This window comes from Eufriesea mexicana, unplaced genomic scaffold (assembly GCF_001483705.2).
Source record: "Eufriesea mexicana isolate 0111107269 unplaced genomic scaffold, ASM148370v2 scaffold611, whole genome shotgun sequence".
NCBI lineage: Eukaryota > Metazoa > Arthropoda > Insecta > Hymenoptera > Apidae > Eufriesea > Eufriesea mexicana.
Window position 1 is genome coordinate 1,530,960 of NW_016908771.1, and position 15,944 is coordinate 1,546,903.

The window sequence follows — 15,944 nt, forward strand, 5'->3', positions numbered from 1 at the left end:
CCCCCCCCCCCCCCCCTGGTCTAAGGAGAGACGGAAGGTATTTTTTCAAGGAGGCCGGGGTGTGAATCTACGGTGACATTTAGAATCGGTTGGTCGTCCCGAGGATTTGACTGGTATGATGGGTTCGGCACGCGACAAAACGGGGTACGCGCCGTGGTCGCTGTATGACCATAAAATAAACGTTTGGGGTGGCGCAGGCGGAGGCCAAACCTGGCAGCGCATAAACACTTATATAACAGCAATTAAACTGCTTTTAAGGCCCATAAAACTGCAGTTTCAATAATCTCAGTGACAACACGATTCTGACCTGGCCTCCTCGGCCTCCGGAAGCGGGGCTTCCCGCCGGAGTCCTTGAACGCAGCCACCTTCCAAGATTACCCCTAAACGTCGCGCAGTTCTCGGGCCGCTCTCCCTCTCTCTCTCTGCCTTCGACAGTGTTTCTTACTTCCAACGATGGGGACGAAAGGATGCCCGAGGGTCGAGTAACGTTGGACACCTTTGTCGTGTCCAAAGAGGCGAGCTCGGTATAAATAAAATATTGATAAATTTTTCACCGGTATATATACCCGTCCGTGACAAGCTCGTTCTCAACAACCGCGTTACTTTCTTTCCTTCTTCTCTCTCCTTCCTTTCTTTTCCCTCCACGAAAATTCGAACCCGCGCGCGGCTCTCTTTTTCTGCAACATGTCCGCTACCTGGCCGGGCCCCATGGCACAGAGCGCGAGACGTAGGATAGGTGTAAAATAGAGAGGCGAGAGCGAGACAGAGACGAAGTGGGAGGGAGCGAAGGCGGGTGGAAACGAGCAGAAGCCCAGGTAGGGGAGGCAGGAACGATGAAATGGGATAATACGGACGCTGCAGGACGCGGCAGCCATCATCGAATGCTAATGAGGGGTTGGCGGCTTTTGGGGCGGAAGATTCAGTCCATGCAGTGGCGCACTGTTGCCAGAGAAACGGTCTGATTATAAATTATACATTATCTCGTGCTAGACCCGTGTACACACCGAAATCCAACTAGACGTCCGCAGGCTACCGAGCCCTGACATTAAAATGCACACCGTTTACGGACCAGGGATAGATTAAAGGCTCGTTGGGCTGCGGTATCGTCGGGGGGTAGCCAACAAAAATCGCGTTACCCCGTAGCAACCCCTGGATCGTCGTCCCATATCACGTCCCTGATAATCGTCTACCGATTTATACCAACGATTCCTTTTTATTCGAATAATCCCATCGTCGTGTCACGCAACGAGACTATTCGGCGAATTGTCCGACAGTTTTATGCCACTTTTGCAGGACAGGGGGGGGCGAAAGTAAAAGCATCGTGTTCCCACAGTGCAACGTCAACGTCTCGCGACCGGGGGGGGGAAAAAAAGAGAAACGCAGCTTGTAATTTGGCAGATTTTACTATTGCTGCTCTTCTCCGTTACGGTTACCGGGGTAAACGTTTCTCGGAACGACGCAGCAGCAGCGAGGGTTAATCAAAGGGTGGAGGAACACGGAACGGTCGTCGGGCACGGTCCTGAGTAAGCTAACAAGAATGTTTGCCGGCGCACTGTTACCGGCAGATCGAACTGTTTATAAATTATACATTATCTCGCGATAGCCGAGCGTATACAAAACCCGACTAGACGTTTACTGGCCACTGAACCCTGTCGTGAAAGCGCCGAACATTCGGCGCCGACAGAGATGGAGAAAGAGAAATGACACGGTCTGAATTATGCAACTATCGCGTAGATTTTCGAACGTTCCTGCGACTACCTTCGCGCCTCTATCGGCCACGCGCCGCATCAACCTAGAGGATTAACGGCTGGCCGTGTAACCCGTGCGAATGTCTCGCTTTAAATCTCTAAAATAGCGAAGATACGTATCCTAGTGGAATATACGTTACGAATTCGGTTGGCTGAAAATTTGGTCGCTGTCCAGAATGGCGGTGCAAGCGAGCAACGCGCACAGAAAAACAGTCTCGCGGAATATCCACGAAGCCATCAGCAGGCCGCCGATCCCTGACCTCAAAATGCAGTACGTTCACATACCGCCAGTGAAAGATTAGATACACACGTATCTCCGAGTTAATTCTGTATTATAAAATGGACGCGCTTCTTTCCTAATTTTACCACGCCGAACGCGTGTGCGTGAGACGTATAATTTGTCGCAATGCGCATTTCCCTCCCCGCGAAGCGTTCGCTGCTGCATTTCGCCGTGTCGTTAATCTCTACCGACTCTGTATGCGTGCGTGTGTACGCGTTTCTCGGCGATATTTCGCGCTAAAAGATATATCGATGGAAGAGAAACGGGCACCAACCAGCGCGGATACGTAATTTTTCCTCGCAACAGAATTCTAAGGCGAGAGAGGAGCCTGTGGCATTCTATCGGTGCAGACTTCCAAGCCACCCGGCCGCCAATCCCAATTCTATACTCGAAAGCGTAGTACGTTCACGTACCGGCGATAGATTATGTCCATAGACACGGCGACGGATATTGCAACGGGGTGGAAGAAAAAGAATGACGCCGCTTGAGTTGAATTCAAAGTGCTATTTTTATATTACTTTATAGCGAACGCGAGTCGGTGCCGCGGAATTCCAACTCGCCCTTTCCGATATATTAAAATTTCGGAAGTGGCCGTCGCGACGTTCGTGCCTGGGCGCGTCTTTTTGTTCCTAACCTCTCTCTCTCTCTCTTCGTACTGATCGAAAGCCTGCGAGAAGAACACGGCGCGGAGATATGCGAGAACGACGCGAGAGACGTGGCAAGTTTCGAGCAACCTTTTTATCTTCGCGTGGTCTATAAAATAAAGCTGGAAACGTGAGCAAAAACGTCGCGACTAATTCCAACGCGCCAGCGAGATAGCCCCGGCTGAGAAGATGGCGCGCGCGTCTGTGCCTCTCGCGATTGTCGATGCAAAAGAGATCGGGGAAAAAGAAATACGCGACGGATGGACGATGCATTATGCATGGTGTGTGTCCGAGCTAACGTTGATTCGCGTACATAACTTCAATTACAATTAGTCAAGCATCCTGGAGGTCTCCGTGCAACGTTCCCACAGGTATTTTGGCTGACGCACCCCAACTTCCAAATGCATTAACGTCACGTCTCTCTCGCGCTCTCGTCGGGCATGGGCGTCTCGCCGAGGATGGTGCCAGAGAGGCTACGTATCTCGGACAACTGCCATCCGAAGCCTAACAGGAATCGTGTTTATAAAACAGAAGATTCGTTTGTCACACCGACGCGACCCGACTCTGGCCACGGAGGCTCGGGAATGTGTACGCGAACGCGGTGTAAAGTACAAGACACGGCTGGGGGAAGATGTTTGAAAACACGGTAATACGAACGGAATTATGATCTCTCGGGAAGGAATTAGCCGGGTTCAGCGGTATCCTTCCGCTGAAGAAATTGTCGAAAGAACGAGCTCATTCTCGGCGCACGATCGACACGACGCGACGTACAATGGCCAATTGTGTTTCGTTTATATGAATAAATTTGGACGTGATTCACCGACCGACTAACTGTTCCCATCGTACACCAGTCACTTCCTGCTGTAATCGCACCGTATTCCTATTTGAAATTATGATCCGCCGAATGTAAACAAACCATCGCGATAAGTCCGATGGCTGAAGTTTTAATTTCACCTAATCGCTATTTACTACGTCATTGTGAGCCCGTAATAGGCCATATAAAACATAGTCACGGGGATAATTTGCGGCCGACATTATCACGGTGACGACAGGTGTAGTTGGCCGTATACATGTCCTTCTTGCATGCGCAACTAACATAAATGAATAGGGTACGAGTCGGTAGCACGTGCTACCGGCACCAGGATTCGAGTAAACGACCTTTAAGCGGTGCCCTTGACTTTTCTTGACACACTTTGCAGCGCCACACGGACCGGCTGCGTTCTCCAAGGACACCTTTTTTACGCCGCAATGAATCCGCGAACAGCGCCATCTTATAAAAGCGACAACTACGGCAATCATCCTACGGGAGAGGATCAAACGGCAGAACAGGCGTACGAATTAGCTTTAAAGCAACTTCCTTCCGCGGATATATTGTTAGGGGAAATTGCCAGCCAAGTTTAACGACCCGTGGACATTGTTTTTTATCGCTCGAATCTTTCAACTTTGACTTTTAACTTACCCCTGTAAAGGAAATCTCTGGCGCGTTAACTTCTTCGCGTACGATATCGTGCGAGACACGTGGTAAGGAAATCGGGCTAAACGTGGTTATCACGGGTGAGAGACGTTGTCCGCAGGTAACAACGTAAACAATACGAGGTTAGTTTTCGTCGATGTCTCTCTGTCTCAGTTACGCGTTTCTCTTGGTCGTGTTTGCATCAAGTGGCTCTCGATGCGTGACTATGCTGTTGCGATTATGGTATGCGCCATCGAAACCAAAATCGCAGGGCAACGGGTTAAGTGTACGAGAAAATTCGCGTGTTTGTTGCCGGGAATATTACAACTCGGTAATCGTCGGCTAAAGAAGCAACGGGAATACAGGAATAAAATTCGTGCAACCTGACCTAACCTCTATTCAACTTTGACTTTGAACTTTCGCTGTAAAGGGAACCTTGTAAAGGGAGTATCAAGTATAAAATTCGTTGTTGCCCGAAAGTCAGCTCAGCAAGCGTCGACAAAAGCAGCGAATGGTAAGAGAGGAATATAAAATTCATTCAACCTAACCTCCATCTCGCGTCACTGCTCAATTTAATAATCTCTGTTTTGAAGAAGAATACGTATCGAGGAGTTGATCATAAAACCGGAAATTTGACCGGCAGTTGAAATAGGAGCCACGAAAAAGTGGTAACCGTCTTGTATGATTGCGCTTCGTGAATGAAACCGGCTCTTACGTTTGAAAATATGGCTGCCATATGTGGCAGCGGCGCACGCTTGGGAACAGATTGGTCCCTGCGTATCTGGAGTCTCGTTTTACCTCCTCGGCCGCTCCGAGCTAACAATCTTCGTGCCGAGATTCCACACGGCCTTTCGAATTCTTTGAAATTCTTTGCAACTCGCAAAACGAACACTTTCCTCGCTCGCGTCGGAAATCTCGTCTTCAATATCAACGCTCCGTGGAAAAAAATGTTCAGCTAAGACGTTTCAGCGAATAACTACGTTAATAACAATAATGTGGTACTCACCGCACACGACTCTGTCGAACGGGCTCATCCAATCTGAGAACAAAAATAGAAACGTAATTAGCGAGGACGTCAATCGATCGGATACGAAGATTATCGGGCGTTTCAACCCAGCCGTGAAAAGCATGCACTTCGGATAGACTACGCAAACACGTACAGGCAACGCGTACACAGCGACACCGAAACGCTGATAGGGAAGGGGAGAAAGGAGACAAAGAAGAAGCGAGAAACGGAGAGGACGCATGTAAGCGAAACTTATTCCAGCGGATACGCAATTAGAAAGTAGGAAATTCGCGGCAGCTCGACACGCGAAGCTCTCGCTGCAACTTCGCCCTCTGGAAAGCAGGATTAGAAGCACGATCGTGAAACGTTCAGGCATACCGGCCGCCTAATCCCATTCCCACTCTGTCTGGCCCGTCGATTAAACCGAAATGTCACTGGATTAGCTGAACCGTTGATCTCTGTATCTGCTTTGCTACAATCGCGACATACGGTCCGATGAAAACGACGAAACCACTTCGAAATTTCTGTTTCGGACGACCGTGGCGGTATCTTGCGACACAACTTGCCTACGAGCACCAGTACTCGACAACGACTCCAATTAACCACTCCGCCATCCGATCGCGGATGCTATCCGGCTTGGGATTTATCCCAATAAATCTCTCGGCTGCGTTACATTCGAGCGACTACCGCGAGAGACGGCGTTCCCTTCGTTCTCGGCTCGTAAAGTTATTCTTACGCACTCGTAAACCAGATAAGGACTTTATTGAATCACGAATAGACACTTCTTGCGAACGTTGCCCGATAAGGCTGCACCACGAAGAATGAAGAAGGAAGACGGTTCCTTCGTAACCCTCTTCTGTCTTCGTTGCTCGTGCTCCGAGGCAAATATTGCCAAAGGAGGGTCTAATAAAAACTGACACCGTTGTAAATTATATCGACGCACGCGTTGAGAAAAATCGAGTGCTGCTCGTGTCCCGTTATGATTTATCCATCGATATAGTATTATCGACTGAGCGTACCTTGATCGCTTCGCGAACGCCGTGCGACAAACTTGAAAGAAACACTCTTTAAAATGCGTCAGAGAAGATAGTTTCCATTACTCGAATTCCTTTTTCGCGGGAGCTTCCAGCACCGTTAGCCACAGGCAGAAATTTTTCGCTTGAAAAACACGCGAGACGAACGTTTGACTAAAAGTAGCCAGAAAACGTTGGCTGAATTACAGCAAGGCTGAAAACCGCTTAGGATATGATTTACGGTAAACGTTAGCACGTTGAAACGTATAATTATTCACGAATATATCGAACAATTCCTTTACCTTGGTTAAGTTCCTTCGTAGATAAGAAAAAGCACGAAAGCTCGGTGACATGATACATCGTCGAATTTATTCCAAGGTGTTGATAACGAAATTGGATTTAGAAAACGATTTGTATGCTCGACGATTAGAGAGAGAGTTTCGTCGAAATGTCTTTGATACGTGGGATATGGACCGTGGCGCACTCTACCGAATTTCGTCGTCGGTGTAACTTAAAATCTGAACGCTAGGAGACGTTAATTCGTGGATCGCGTGAACTGCATGCGAAGTTGCGCCGGATATAACGCGATATTTTAACCTAACTATTCGTCAGAAACGCGTGAACAGGCCGGCCGACGAGATAGTTATAGCACGAGTGAATTATACCGATAGTTATTCGCGCGGAATCACGGCCAGACGATTATCGCCATTGTCAACTCGATCGTTGCCATTGTCCGTTGAAACCGCCGCAGTGCTGTCGAGATAACGTGGAGTGACGCGCACGACATCGCACGGATCTTTCAAGAAGGCGTTCGGCATCTTTAACCTCGAGTATACAAAGCAAGCAAGGGTGTCCGTACGGCAAGAGCCAATTATTTCGGATTGGTTTATTTTCGTTGGTGTATAGTATCGGAACGAAACCTTGAAGGAGCCTCGCAGCCCTCTTCGTTACATTCTCGATGGAGGACGCATCGCTTCGCGCGCGACTCATCTCGACGATCGTGAAAACACGAAAAACAATGCACGGGCCGGCGAATTGGACCGCTTTAAAAATACACGAGTGCCTTTCACGAGCGTCGCTGAGAGGAACGCGACGTCGACGACAGACCAGCACTCGCTTGTCCGCCACAAATACACGCGGCAAAACGCCGTCGGTACTTTGTTCGCGCTAATATTGCCGCAAACAAAGGCTCTTGTACAAGCTATACTCGGAATGCATTATGCGGAACACGGCAAATAGTTGGTGGCTGAAACGAGCGAAGATTTCAAAAGTCTACGATGTTCGCGTCGCGAATAACGCTTTCCCGTGCTATGCGTGCTTATTGTTTCTTTAAATTGAAAATCGACGAGATTCTCCAACGCGACTGCAGTATCTATTTACGAATTGTTTGTTACGCAGGCGACGTCGGGCAATGCGATGGGCAACATGGAATTTCGCGTAAATTAATACACGAGACGAAGCAGCGATTTGAGGTTATATTCGAGGTTATATTGGCGGAACGCTTCTGATGAAAATATGTCGGCTCTATCGTCCAATTACAAAGTCGAAAGGTATTTTGACGAACAGTACCTGCACTAGCAACGTGTCTGCCCAAGAATAATTACACACAGATGTAAGTACACATTACCTAACAAGATTAGTGTCAGTTCGCTATTAATATCGAAGCGGCTAGATATAGAATAACTGATTAATTCTGTTCTTCGTAGGTACCATGACTTTCTAGACGAGCAATGGTCCGATAGTATTAATTGGGCCGTTATTATTAACTACTGGTCAGGTAGAAATTATATTTATATCGCTGTTAACACGATGAGCCGATGCTGCAAAAATACAGGACGAATGTTTATAGAGTGGAGAGGTAACTAGGTTAATTTGATCGGCTATAACAGGAAGCTAAATATATTATTAATATACCGTTGCAATTAGTTTTATGGGGTATTTGTATTCTAGGTTCAGGTCACGAGCGATGGTTGGAGCGTGCTTTTAGCGCGTTTTACGAAACATTGGAGGCATAACAATGTCCCAACACTGCTCTACAATGCCCCCTGCAGAAAGAATAACTATAAACACGTGTACCGTAGGTCAGTTTCCATCTACCGTTCGGGATTCAAGGGTTCGTCATTTGCCTCTAACCCGTTACAAATTGTTTCCATGTCTTTTTATGCCTTTCCATCAAAACAACCATAGAAAAACACAATGAGAATATATTCGCCGGCAACAAAGTGACTTTGCCAAGCAAAACACATAAAAAGAGATGGAATTTATAATGCCGCGCATAAATAAAGATTACATTTCATCGTTTATGTATTTTTCATCATTCCGATCGACGATAAAAAGACTTCTAATATCGATTTTGCACGAGACAGTAAATTCAGTTTTGAATCCGGTGTAATTTATCGCTTTGCTAATTTATTGCTACAAAATGCGGTGGACGTTTTTTCACTTGCAAATTCGTGCCGCTCTCCGTGACTAGCAATAACTACAGACATAAATAAACCAGCGAATTCATTATTTTTTAACGATCATACCGTACTTATACTTGCATCCAGCGATACGGACGGACACAATGTATCGTTATCTCTGACGTATTATTAACAACAACATCCGACATTTAGCCGTTAATGCATACCAATAACCGGTGAAAGATCACGTTCAAACGAACGGCACCGGTAATCGTTAATTCTATTATTGATTCCACTGGTTTCAACGGACAATTTAACGCCATATTAACCGGCAACGATTAAAGCTCGAATCGCTGGATCCATCTTACAAATCGTTCGTTTACATCTTCCGGTACAGAAAGAGGAAATGTTAACGAAACGTTCAACAACCACTACGATCATCCGATACAGGCAGTTATTTGAATACCGACAGTTAATACCGCAAGTTGTACATTCTAGGTGAACGCTCACCGTGAAACGATATTCGAGAATCTCTACCAGAACACGCTTCATTCTACTTGCTTACCTAACCGAGTCGAATACGGAAAAGGAATACACATGTTCTACAATCATGCAACACGAAGCCGGCGTGAAAGAGAAGTGAAAAGAAAGGCATACACGCGCGCACGACAAACGGCCATGCGTGTGTCGCTTAGAAGCTAATCACGAAGCGGAGGTAACGACAAAAGAGAGAAGAAAGGACTGAGGACTTACCGGTGATGGACATCCATGGATATCGAGGTATGTCCGAGATGCCGGGTTGTCCGGTGGTGGGTTGTTGGCAGGACGTCAAGGGATCAACGACGGCCGATGCAGCGGCGGCCTGATGATAGAATTGTGCAGCAGCAGCCATGGAGGCGGAGGCAGCGGACACGGCGGACGAGGCCGACGCGGACGAGACCAGGCTACCGGGTGTAGCACCGTTCTGATGATGATGACCAAGGGTATAGTTTACCATGGGATCGGCGGAGGTTGGTGCGACATTTCCGGTAAGACTGGCGGTATAGCGGCAAGACTTGTCGCCGGCGGTGGCGGCATCGACGGCCGCGGCCGCGGCCAACGCGGCGCTGGAAGCCGCGCTGGAACCGAAGCCTGGCACCATGCTGGACGTGGCACCGAAGGCCGCTGCCGCGACCGCTTGTTGTTGTTGGTGATGATGGTGCGCCGCTGCCGCCGATACGTAGGGATACATGCTAGAGGTGGTGCGTGCCGCCGGTGACGTAGAGGCCGAACTTCCTGAGTGCTGGGGACTCGAGCCCGTCGGGCTGGGCGAATTGTGCTGTTGCGCGTAATTCACTGCCGCGGCCGCAACTGCAGCCGCGGATAAACTCGATTCAAGGCTTGCGGTGGCCGGACTCGTGGTACACGCCTGGATCGTACCGGGGTTCGCGCTCGAGAACAACTGTTGATGATGGAACTGCTGGTGGTACTTAGGTAGCATACTATCGATTATGAATTTCGAACTCATATCGGCTGTAACCGGTGCCGATTTCGGACCGATGCCGAAGACACGCCCGGACACGGAGACCGGGTCGGGTGTCTCAACACCGACACCGTGCCGGCAAATCTGCCAGCTGCAGCTTCATCCTCACGCACACTCCACACGCCGATATCACCGTTCTCTATCACCGGGGATAATGTATATATCGGTCGATCTTGGGGATCGATCGGAATTTCTTTCGCACCCTACGCACGCACTCGATATACTGTTCGATTAATCGTTTTCTCTTTATACCCCGTCGTTTCTTTCTCACTTTTCGTACTCAATCGTCGCCGTAGTTGCTCTCTCTCCTCCTCCGCACCTCCTCCTCCACCTCCTCCTTCTCCTCCTCCTCTGGCTGTCTTTCTACTTTCCCTTGTTTATCCGTTACCTTTGACCCCCACTTTGATCGCCACTTACGCAACTTTACACATTATCACAGGAACGATAGCGGACGCGAGCGGACAAGGATGGACATCGGCTAGTAGGCGGATGATCGCGATTACCGGACCGCTCGCGACGGCAGACGGCACACCGGAACGTTTCCAGATCGTTCGTTTCCCTCCGTGGCCGGTCCTTTCGGACGATCGTGTCGTCGATCACACACCGGGGCAAAGAGGATCCACCGTCCAGGTATGGTTTTCGGGTCGACGTTACGATTCCTTTATGGTAATTACGATTCCTTCCACATCGGGACGACGAATGACAATAAAGCAGCGGGTCTTTCGTCGGTCGGGCCCACCCAGCTGATCCAACAGAGCGGTCCCAGTGAGGAAATTGGGCTGCGACGGCGATCGAGGCGACGGCACGAGGAGAGAGAAGAGAAGAGAAGAGCGTGGCCCCTGTCAGGTGTTAGAAGCCGTTTCTTGCGTACTTCTCGGATAGTCGACGAATCCTTTATGGGCCATGCATGAAGGTACTATAGCCCCCTATCCCGAACGCCGCGTACTACAACCCACGGCCAGCTAAATGTAACCCCTTACAATAATGGCGCCGCTTGTCTCTCCGTTCTGTTCCCCCCTCTCTTCTACGATTCTCGAGCGCGCTGAGGTACCAGCTGGTAAACACAGCCGACCAATCGCGCCGCTCCCTTATCCGAGGTGGACCAATCGCGGCCCGCCTAGGCGCGCCAAGATGAATGGCTCTCTCTCTCCACACTGACTCGCCTCACTCTGATCTTCGCTCCTGCCTATGCTTCCAGCTCTCTCTTCTTTCTTTTCAACTGCCAGTACCTCTCGTTCGCTCTCGCTTCGCTACACCACGCTCTCGCGCTTCGTCCATACCACGTTTCTCTCCGCTTTGCTCTCTTCGCCTCTGTGTGTTCCGCACCACCGCTCTACACTCTTCTCTGCGTTCTCTCTTCCCAGTGCAGTCCTGTTCACCACGTTGCCTTATACCCTACACTCCCGTGCACGTCAGCCTTCGGACGTCTTGCACGATACTCTTTCTCTCTTTCTCTCTTTCTCCCATTCCCCCTCGATGCTTCCTTCTCGCTCCTTCTCCCTTTTTCTCTAATCTCCGCTCTTCTCTTTCTCCGCGCTCTCTTCTCTCGTTTTCTTCCTTCGCCGCTCCCTCTTTTTCGTGCTTCGCTTTCCAGCCAGCCAGCCAGTCAGCCAGCCAGCAGTTTTTCGAAGATTAACCTCGCACGCGTTTATCCGTTTTTTCCCTCCTCCGATTCTCCTTTGTTTTTACGCCTGCGGTCTCTCTCCCTTCGTCCCCGCTCGTGTCCCCCTTGGTCAGCTCGTAAACACGCCACCCACAATTTCTCCAGTTTGCAATTTCGTATCGATCTTTCTAATCGTACCCGTAACTTTCGGTTTAGCTGTCCCGGGATCGCCTTCTGTCCGACGGTCTTTCGCTTCTCCTCGTTCTCCCGGCTAATTTCTCCCCTCTCTCTCTCTCTCTCTCGTCTCGCTCTCCTTCTTCCTAAATCTTCTTCCCTCTTACTCTCTTCAACGTCTCGTCACCTTTGTCTCGAAAGCAAAGACTCTTTCTATCTACCTCTCCTCCCTTAGGGGACAGTCCACGCGAGTAGCGAGCCCACTCTGCTCGGAGACGTATTTACCACGTCTCTCGCGGTTTCGTGTTACCAGATCCGGCAAGTATTTTTCCACGAACAAGCGAAGATACGCAGACTCCTCGAATCGATCAATTAAACAAGGAGAAACGTCGCGGTGGTCACTGATCGGCCCGGTAGCCACGGTTCTACGCGCCCGCGACCGTTTCCTCGGTTTTTGCGCCGGACCACTCGATCCAGATGGCGCTGCACTCGCTTCCGATTCGGCCGGGACCGCGTCCCTCCCCTCTGTCCCGTTCCCGCGAGGAATATGCAAGCGAAACTGGCGCGTTTCGCCAGCGTCGTCTGCTCGACTCTTCGAAACCACTGAACTCGTCCCGGTCGGGATAGCGGCGGCATTAGATACAGCGACTAGTTGCGGCCAGAGGGGGCCGAGGGGAGCGTCGCGTTCGAGGATCGCGCGCGCGAGGGTGGAAAGGTACTATAGGGGCGGGAAAAGTTCTCGATCGCGAGAGATTCTGCACGTCAGTGGACGACCTATTCGTTACTCTCTTCCTTATCCCCCGTTTCTTTTCACCGTTTCCCCGTTTCTTCGTTTCCTCGGCCCCGAGATGAGCTTCATTACGCTCCATGGCTCGGTTTAAATATAACGCCGCCTGTTTGTTTTCATGCCGAGACTCAATGCCACGGGGTAAACGGCTGCTCGTATTGTACACGCTGTATACAACAGCTCCTTCCCCGGCTCGCGATGACGCAACGCGAATTTCACGAAGACCTTAATCACGGAGAACCGCGGGGATGACTTTTGATCAAGTTTACGACGCGCTTACGAGCTCTTGCTCGGCTAATTAATCGAACGATTAACAAGGATACACGGGTCGCGCTGGGCCCGATCAATTTCAAGCTGACGTACTCACCTTGGTCGCTGCTAGCCTTTCCTGAAACAGAACGTAAATAAAAGTCTCATTAGCCACGAGTCTCGCTGGGTGAGATGAGTTTTTGCGCACGGACACACGCCTGCGTGATTCGATACGCGAATATCCGAGTACTCGGCCTTGGTCCGGATAAAAGTCCATCGAATACGTTCGCGTCTGTCCGGGCTTGATTTATCCTCCCCGATCACGAATTTAATTTCGAGCGGTGGAGAAAAAGGATGGAAAAGTTTGGACTCGGGGAACAGGCGTGGTCTCGCAGGTATCTCGGCTCCGTGTGTCGGAGCTACATGGAAGGCATGTAGCCCCCGAACCTAATCTATGGAGATGAATGTCCCACCCCCGTGGTCCACCACGCATCGAGACCGCTCGATCCTTTAACGCACCGCCCGTCCCGATGATATCCAACATGGCAACTCCAAGTACAAAAGGAGAAATGCCTCGGCGCCCTTTGTTGCCCGGACGGCTCGATAGATGGAACGATACAGAAAACGACCTAGACAACAACGGATGGCTGTACCCTTTTTTATACACGGCAAACTCGTGAATTGATTTAATCCGTCGCGAGAACCGGAAAAAGATTCACGAGAGATAAAATAGAGATGCTTTCTTTCAGATCCGTCGACGAAACGACGAAGAAGCGCGTAGAGAAACGATGGATCATCGGGAGAAATTATTCTCCACTGCCACAAACTCGACTGGATCGTTCGAGAACCTGTCAGCCATGTTCATCGATGATCCAACGATCCTCCCCGGTTACGCAAGCGAAACCGTCAGACCGGAGACAAAGGTTTCGTCAACTGGCAGCCTAAATTCGACCGGTATCGGAGCGGAGAGGGGAGGAGAGGAGAGGAGAGACCGGTCCAATTATTCGAACGATCGCGACCCGATGCGAGAGGACAGGACGCACAGTCGGTCACCCTGTCGTGTGCGTGGATGTGCACGTACAGGGGCCGTGTTCCACGACACGATGGTATACCTGTCCCGGGCACCACGGGGTGTAAATTGCGACCGTGGCACGGACAGCCAGCTAGACGGACCAACACACACGGAGTGTTCGCGTGTGTGCTCTACGAGGAAGATGCGTGGCGGATAAAGCGGTGGTCTGGTTCTTCTGGAACCTCGGACAGTGCCGTGGAATTCTCGAGCATTCCCCGGCTACTGAGTGGCTGCACGAGGGGGCAGGGGGAGAGTGGTAGAAAGGCAGAGAGAAATTGGGCGGTGGTCCACGGCTGAATGATCGTGCAGCTTGGGGTGAACCGGGGTGACGCCCTGGCGATCGGAACCAAAGGCACCTAGCGCGCCATCTTCGTGGAGATAAAGAGAATTCCCGAACCGCTGGCTCTGGCCGTGTACCGGCATCCTCTTCGCCCGATCAGCGGTCCTGGAATTCAGCTGTGACGGGTAAAGCTCGGAACCCGGTAATGCAACTCGTCGAATGAGAAACGTCCGGATAGGTTCGGGTTGTAATTTGCAACATTCTACGACCCTGCGGCAACAACGTTGCGTGTTACTTGAGATGTTGCCGGATTAAGTCCAGGCCGGTTGGACGTTGTTGTAAATATTTGCCGCGTTGCAAATGAACCATGGAAATTCGTTTCTCCAAACCCGTAATCGCGCTGCGTTTCTGAAATAATAATTGGCTTCCACGGTGGCAATGCCAGTGAGATATCGTATACCTTCCGGCTTGGATTTCTAGGTTTACCGAGATAAATTTTATTAATATATAGAGTACTATACGTTGTAACAGACTGTACGCTCGTTCAGAGGTGTCTGCCGAGAAATTATGGCGCCGGTTAATAGTAATCATTTGACATACTCGACCAGTTGTATCGAGTCGATTGTTTACTATCGTCTGGGAACTATTATCGATTATTAATGACAAATTATCCGTACCTTTGCCGCGACTTCACGTGTCGCGAGTCGATCCAGAAAGACAAATCGCAAAAAAGAAATTCTTCGCGAGACCGATATGGCGACACGTTGCGAACACATCGAAGTTACGTATTGCAGCGTATTTTTATTACATCCAGTATGCGGAATAATATATTACTCGTGCTATATTAGGCGGTATATTAACGCGAAGCGTTAAGCGATAATTACGGGCGAATTTTGTTCTATTCATTATGCAAATAGCCGTAATGTGTCACTTTTTATCAGCTTTATCTAATCGTATCGTATTATACGCCATTTAACTGTCGTATATGTTCGGCCAATTAAACGCACAATTAAAAAGCAATGCGCGTAACGACATATTACACAGCAAGGTCACGGTCCGTTTTGCTCGCAACTGTTTTACCGACTCGCTTTGTCTAGCGCGAAACGTGTTTACCTAGCGAGGCGATATTTCGCGGGCTTCGTGGGTACTATACCTACAACGTAGCCACGGAACTTTTCCAGCGCCGAATTTCTTCCTCGGTCGCGAAAACGTGTCCGACACGTCGAACATTGTTACATAAACAAATTCTTTCGCGGCATCGCGCGCGTTCGATGGAGAATGAACAGAGTGATGGTACAACGTACACAGAACGGATAAAATTTATTAAAAAAAGAAAAGAAAAAAAAAAGGAAACGAGAAAAAATAAGAAAAACATCGTACGTGTTTCACGATACGCGCGTGTCGTAAAATATAGAGCTCGAGTATGAAATGTAAGAAGATTACCGACGTATAAGATAAGCATAAATTTCGTATAATAAGTTTCGTTCTTCGTGCAAAATTCCGACGTTCGCGTATCTATCACCCCACTCTTCGTCGTAATATTTATCCCTTTCTTTCTTTTTCTTATTTTTCAGTGTTCCTCGCGGTAACGGACGACAGTGTACCAGCAATAAGTTTTACAACCGTGGTCGAGGTCGCGCGAAATGTTCGATACCGATCGCCACGCGTTTGCAGACTGCATCGCGAGCCGAAAAGCGTCGTCACCGACTCC

The 15,944-nt window shown here is 49.6% G+C and overlaps 1 protein-coding gene across 1 annotated transcript in view; it reads right to left on the reverse strand.

Moving 5' to 3' along the window:
• Positions 1–10,053, reverse strand: part of LOC108546154 (homeobox protein abdominal-A homolog) — a 31,002-nt gene extending 20,949 nt beyond the window's left edge. Inside the window, exons 1-2 of the mRNA XM_017898095.1 lie at positions 9,300–10,053; positions 5,132–5,164 (exon numbers count right to left, since the gene is read on the reverse strand). Of these exons, the coding sequence (XP_017753584.1) occupies positions 5,132–5,164; positions 9,300–10,053 (787 nt within the window). The remainder of the gene's footprint in view (positions 1–5,131; positions 5,165–9,299) is intronic.
• Positions 10,054–15,944: the final 5,891 nt, after the last annotated feature.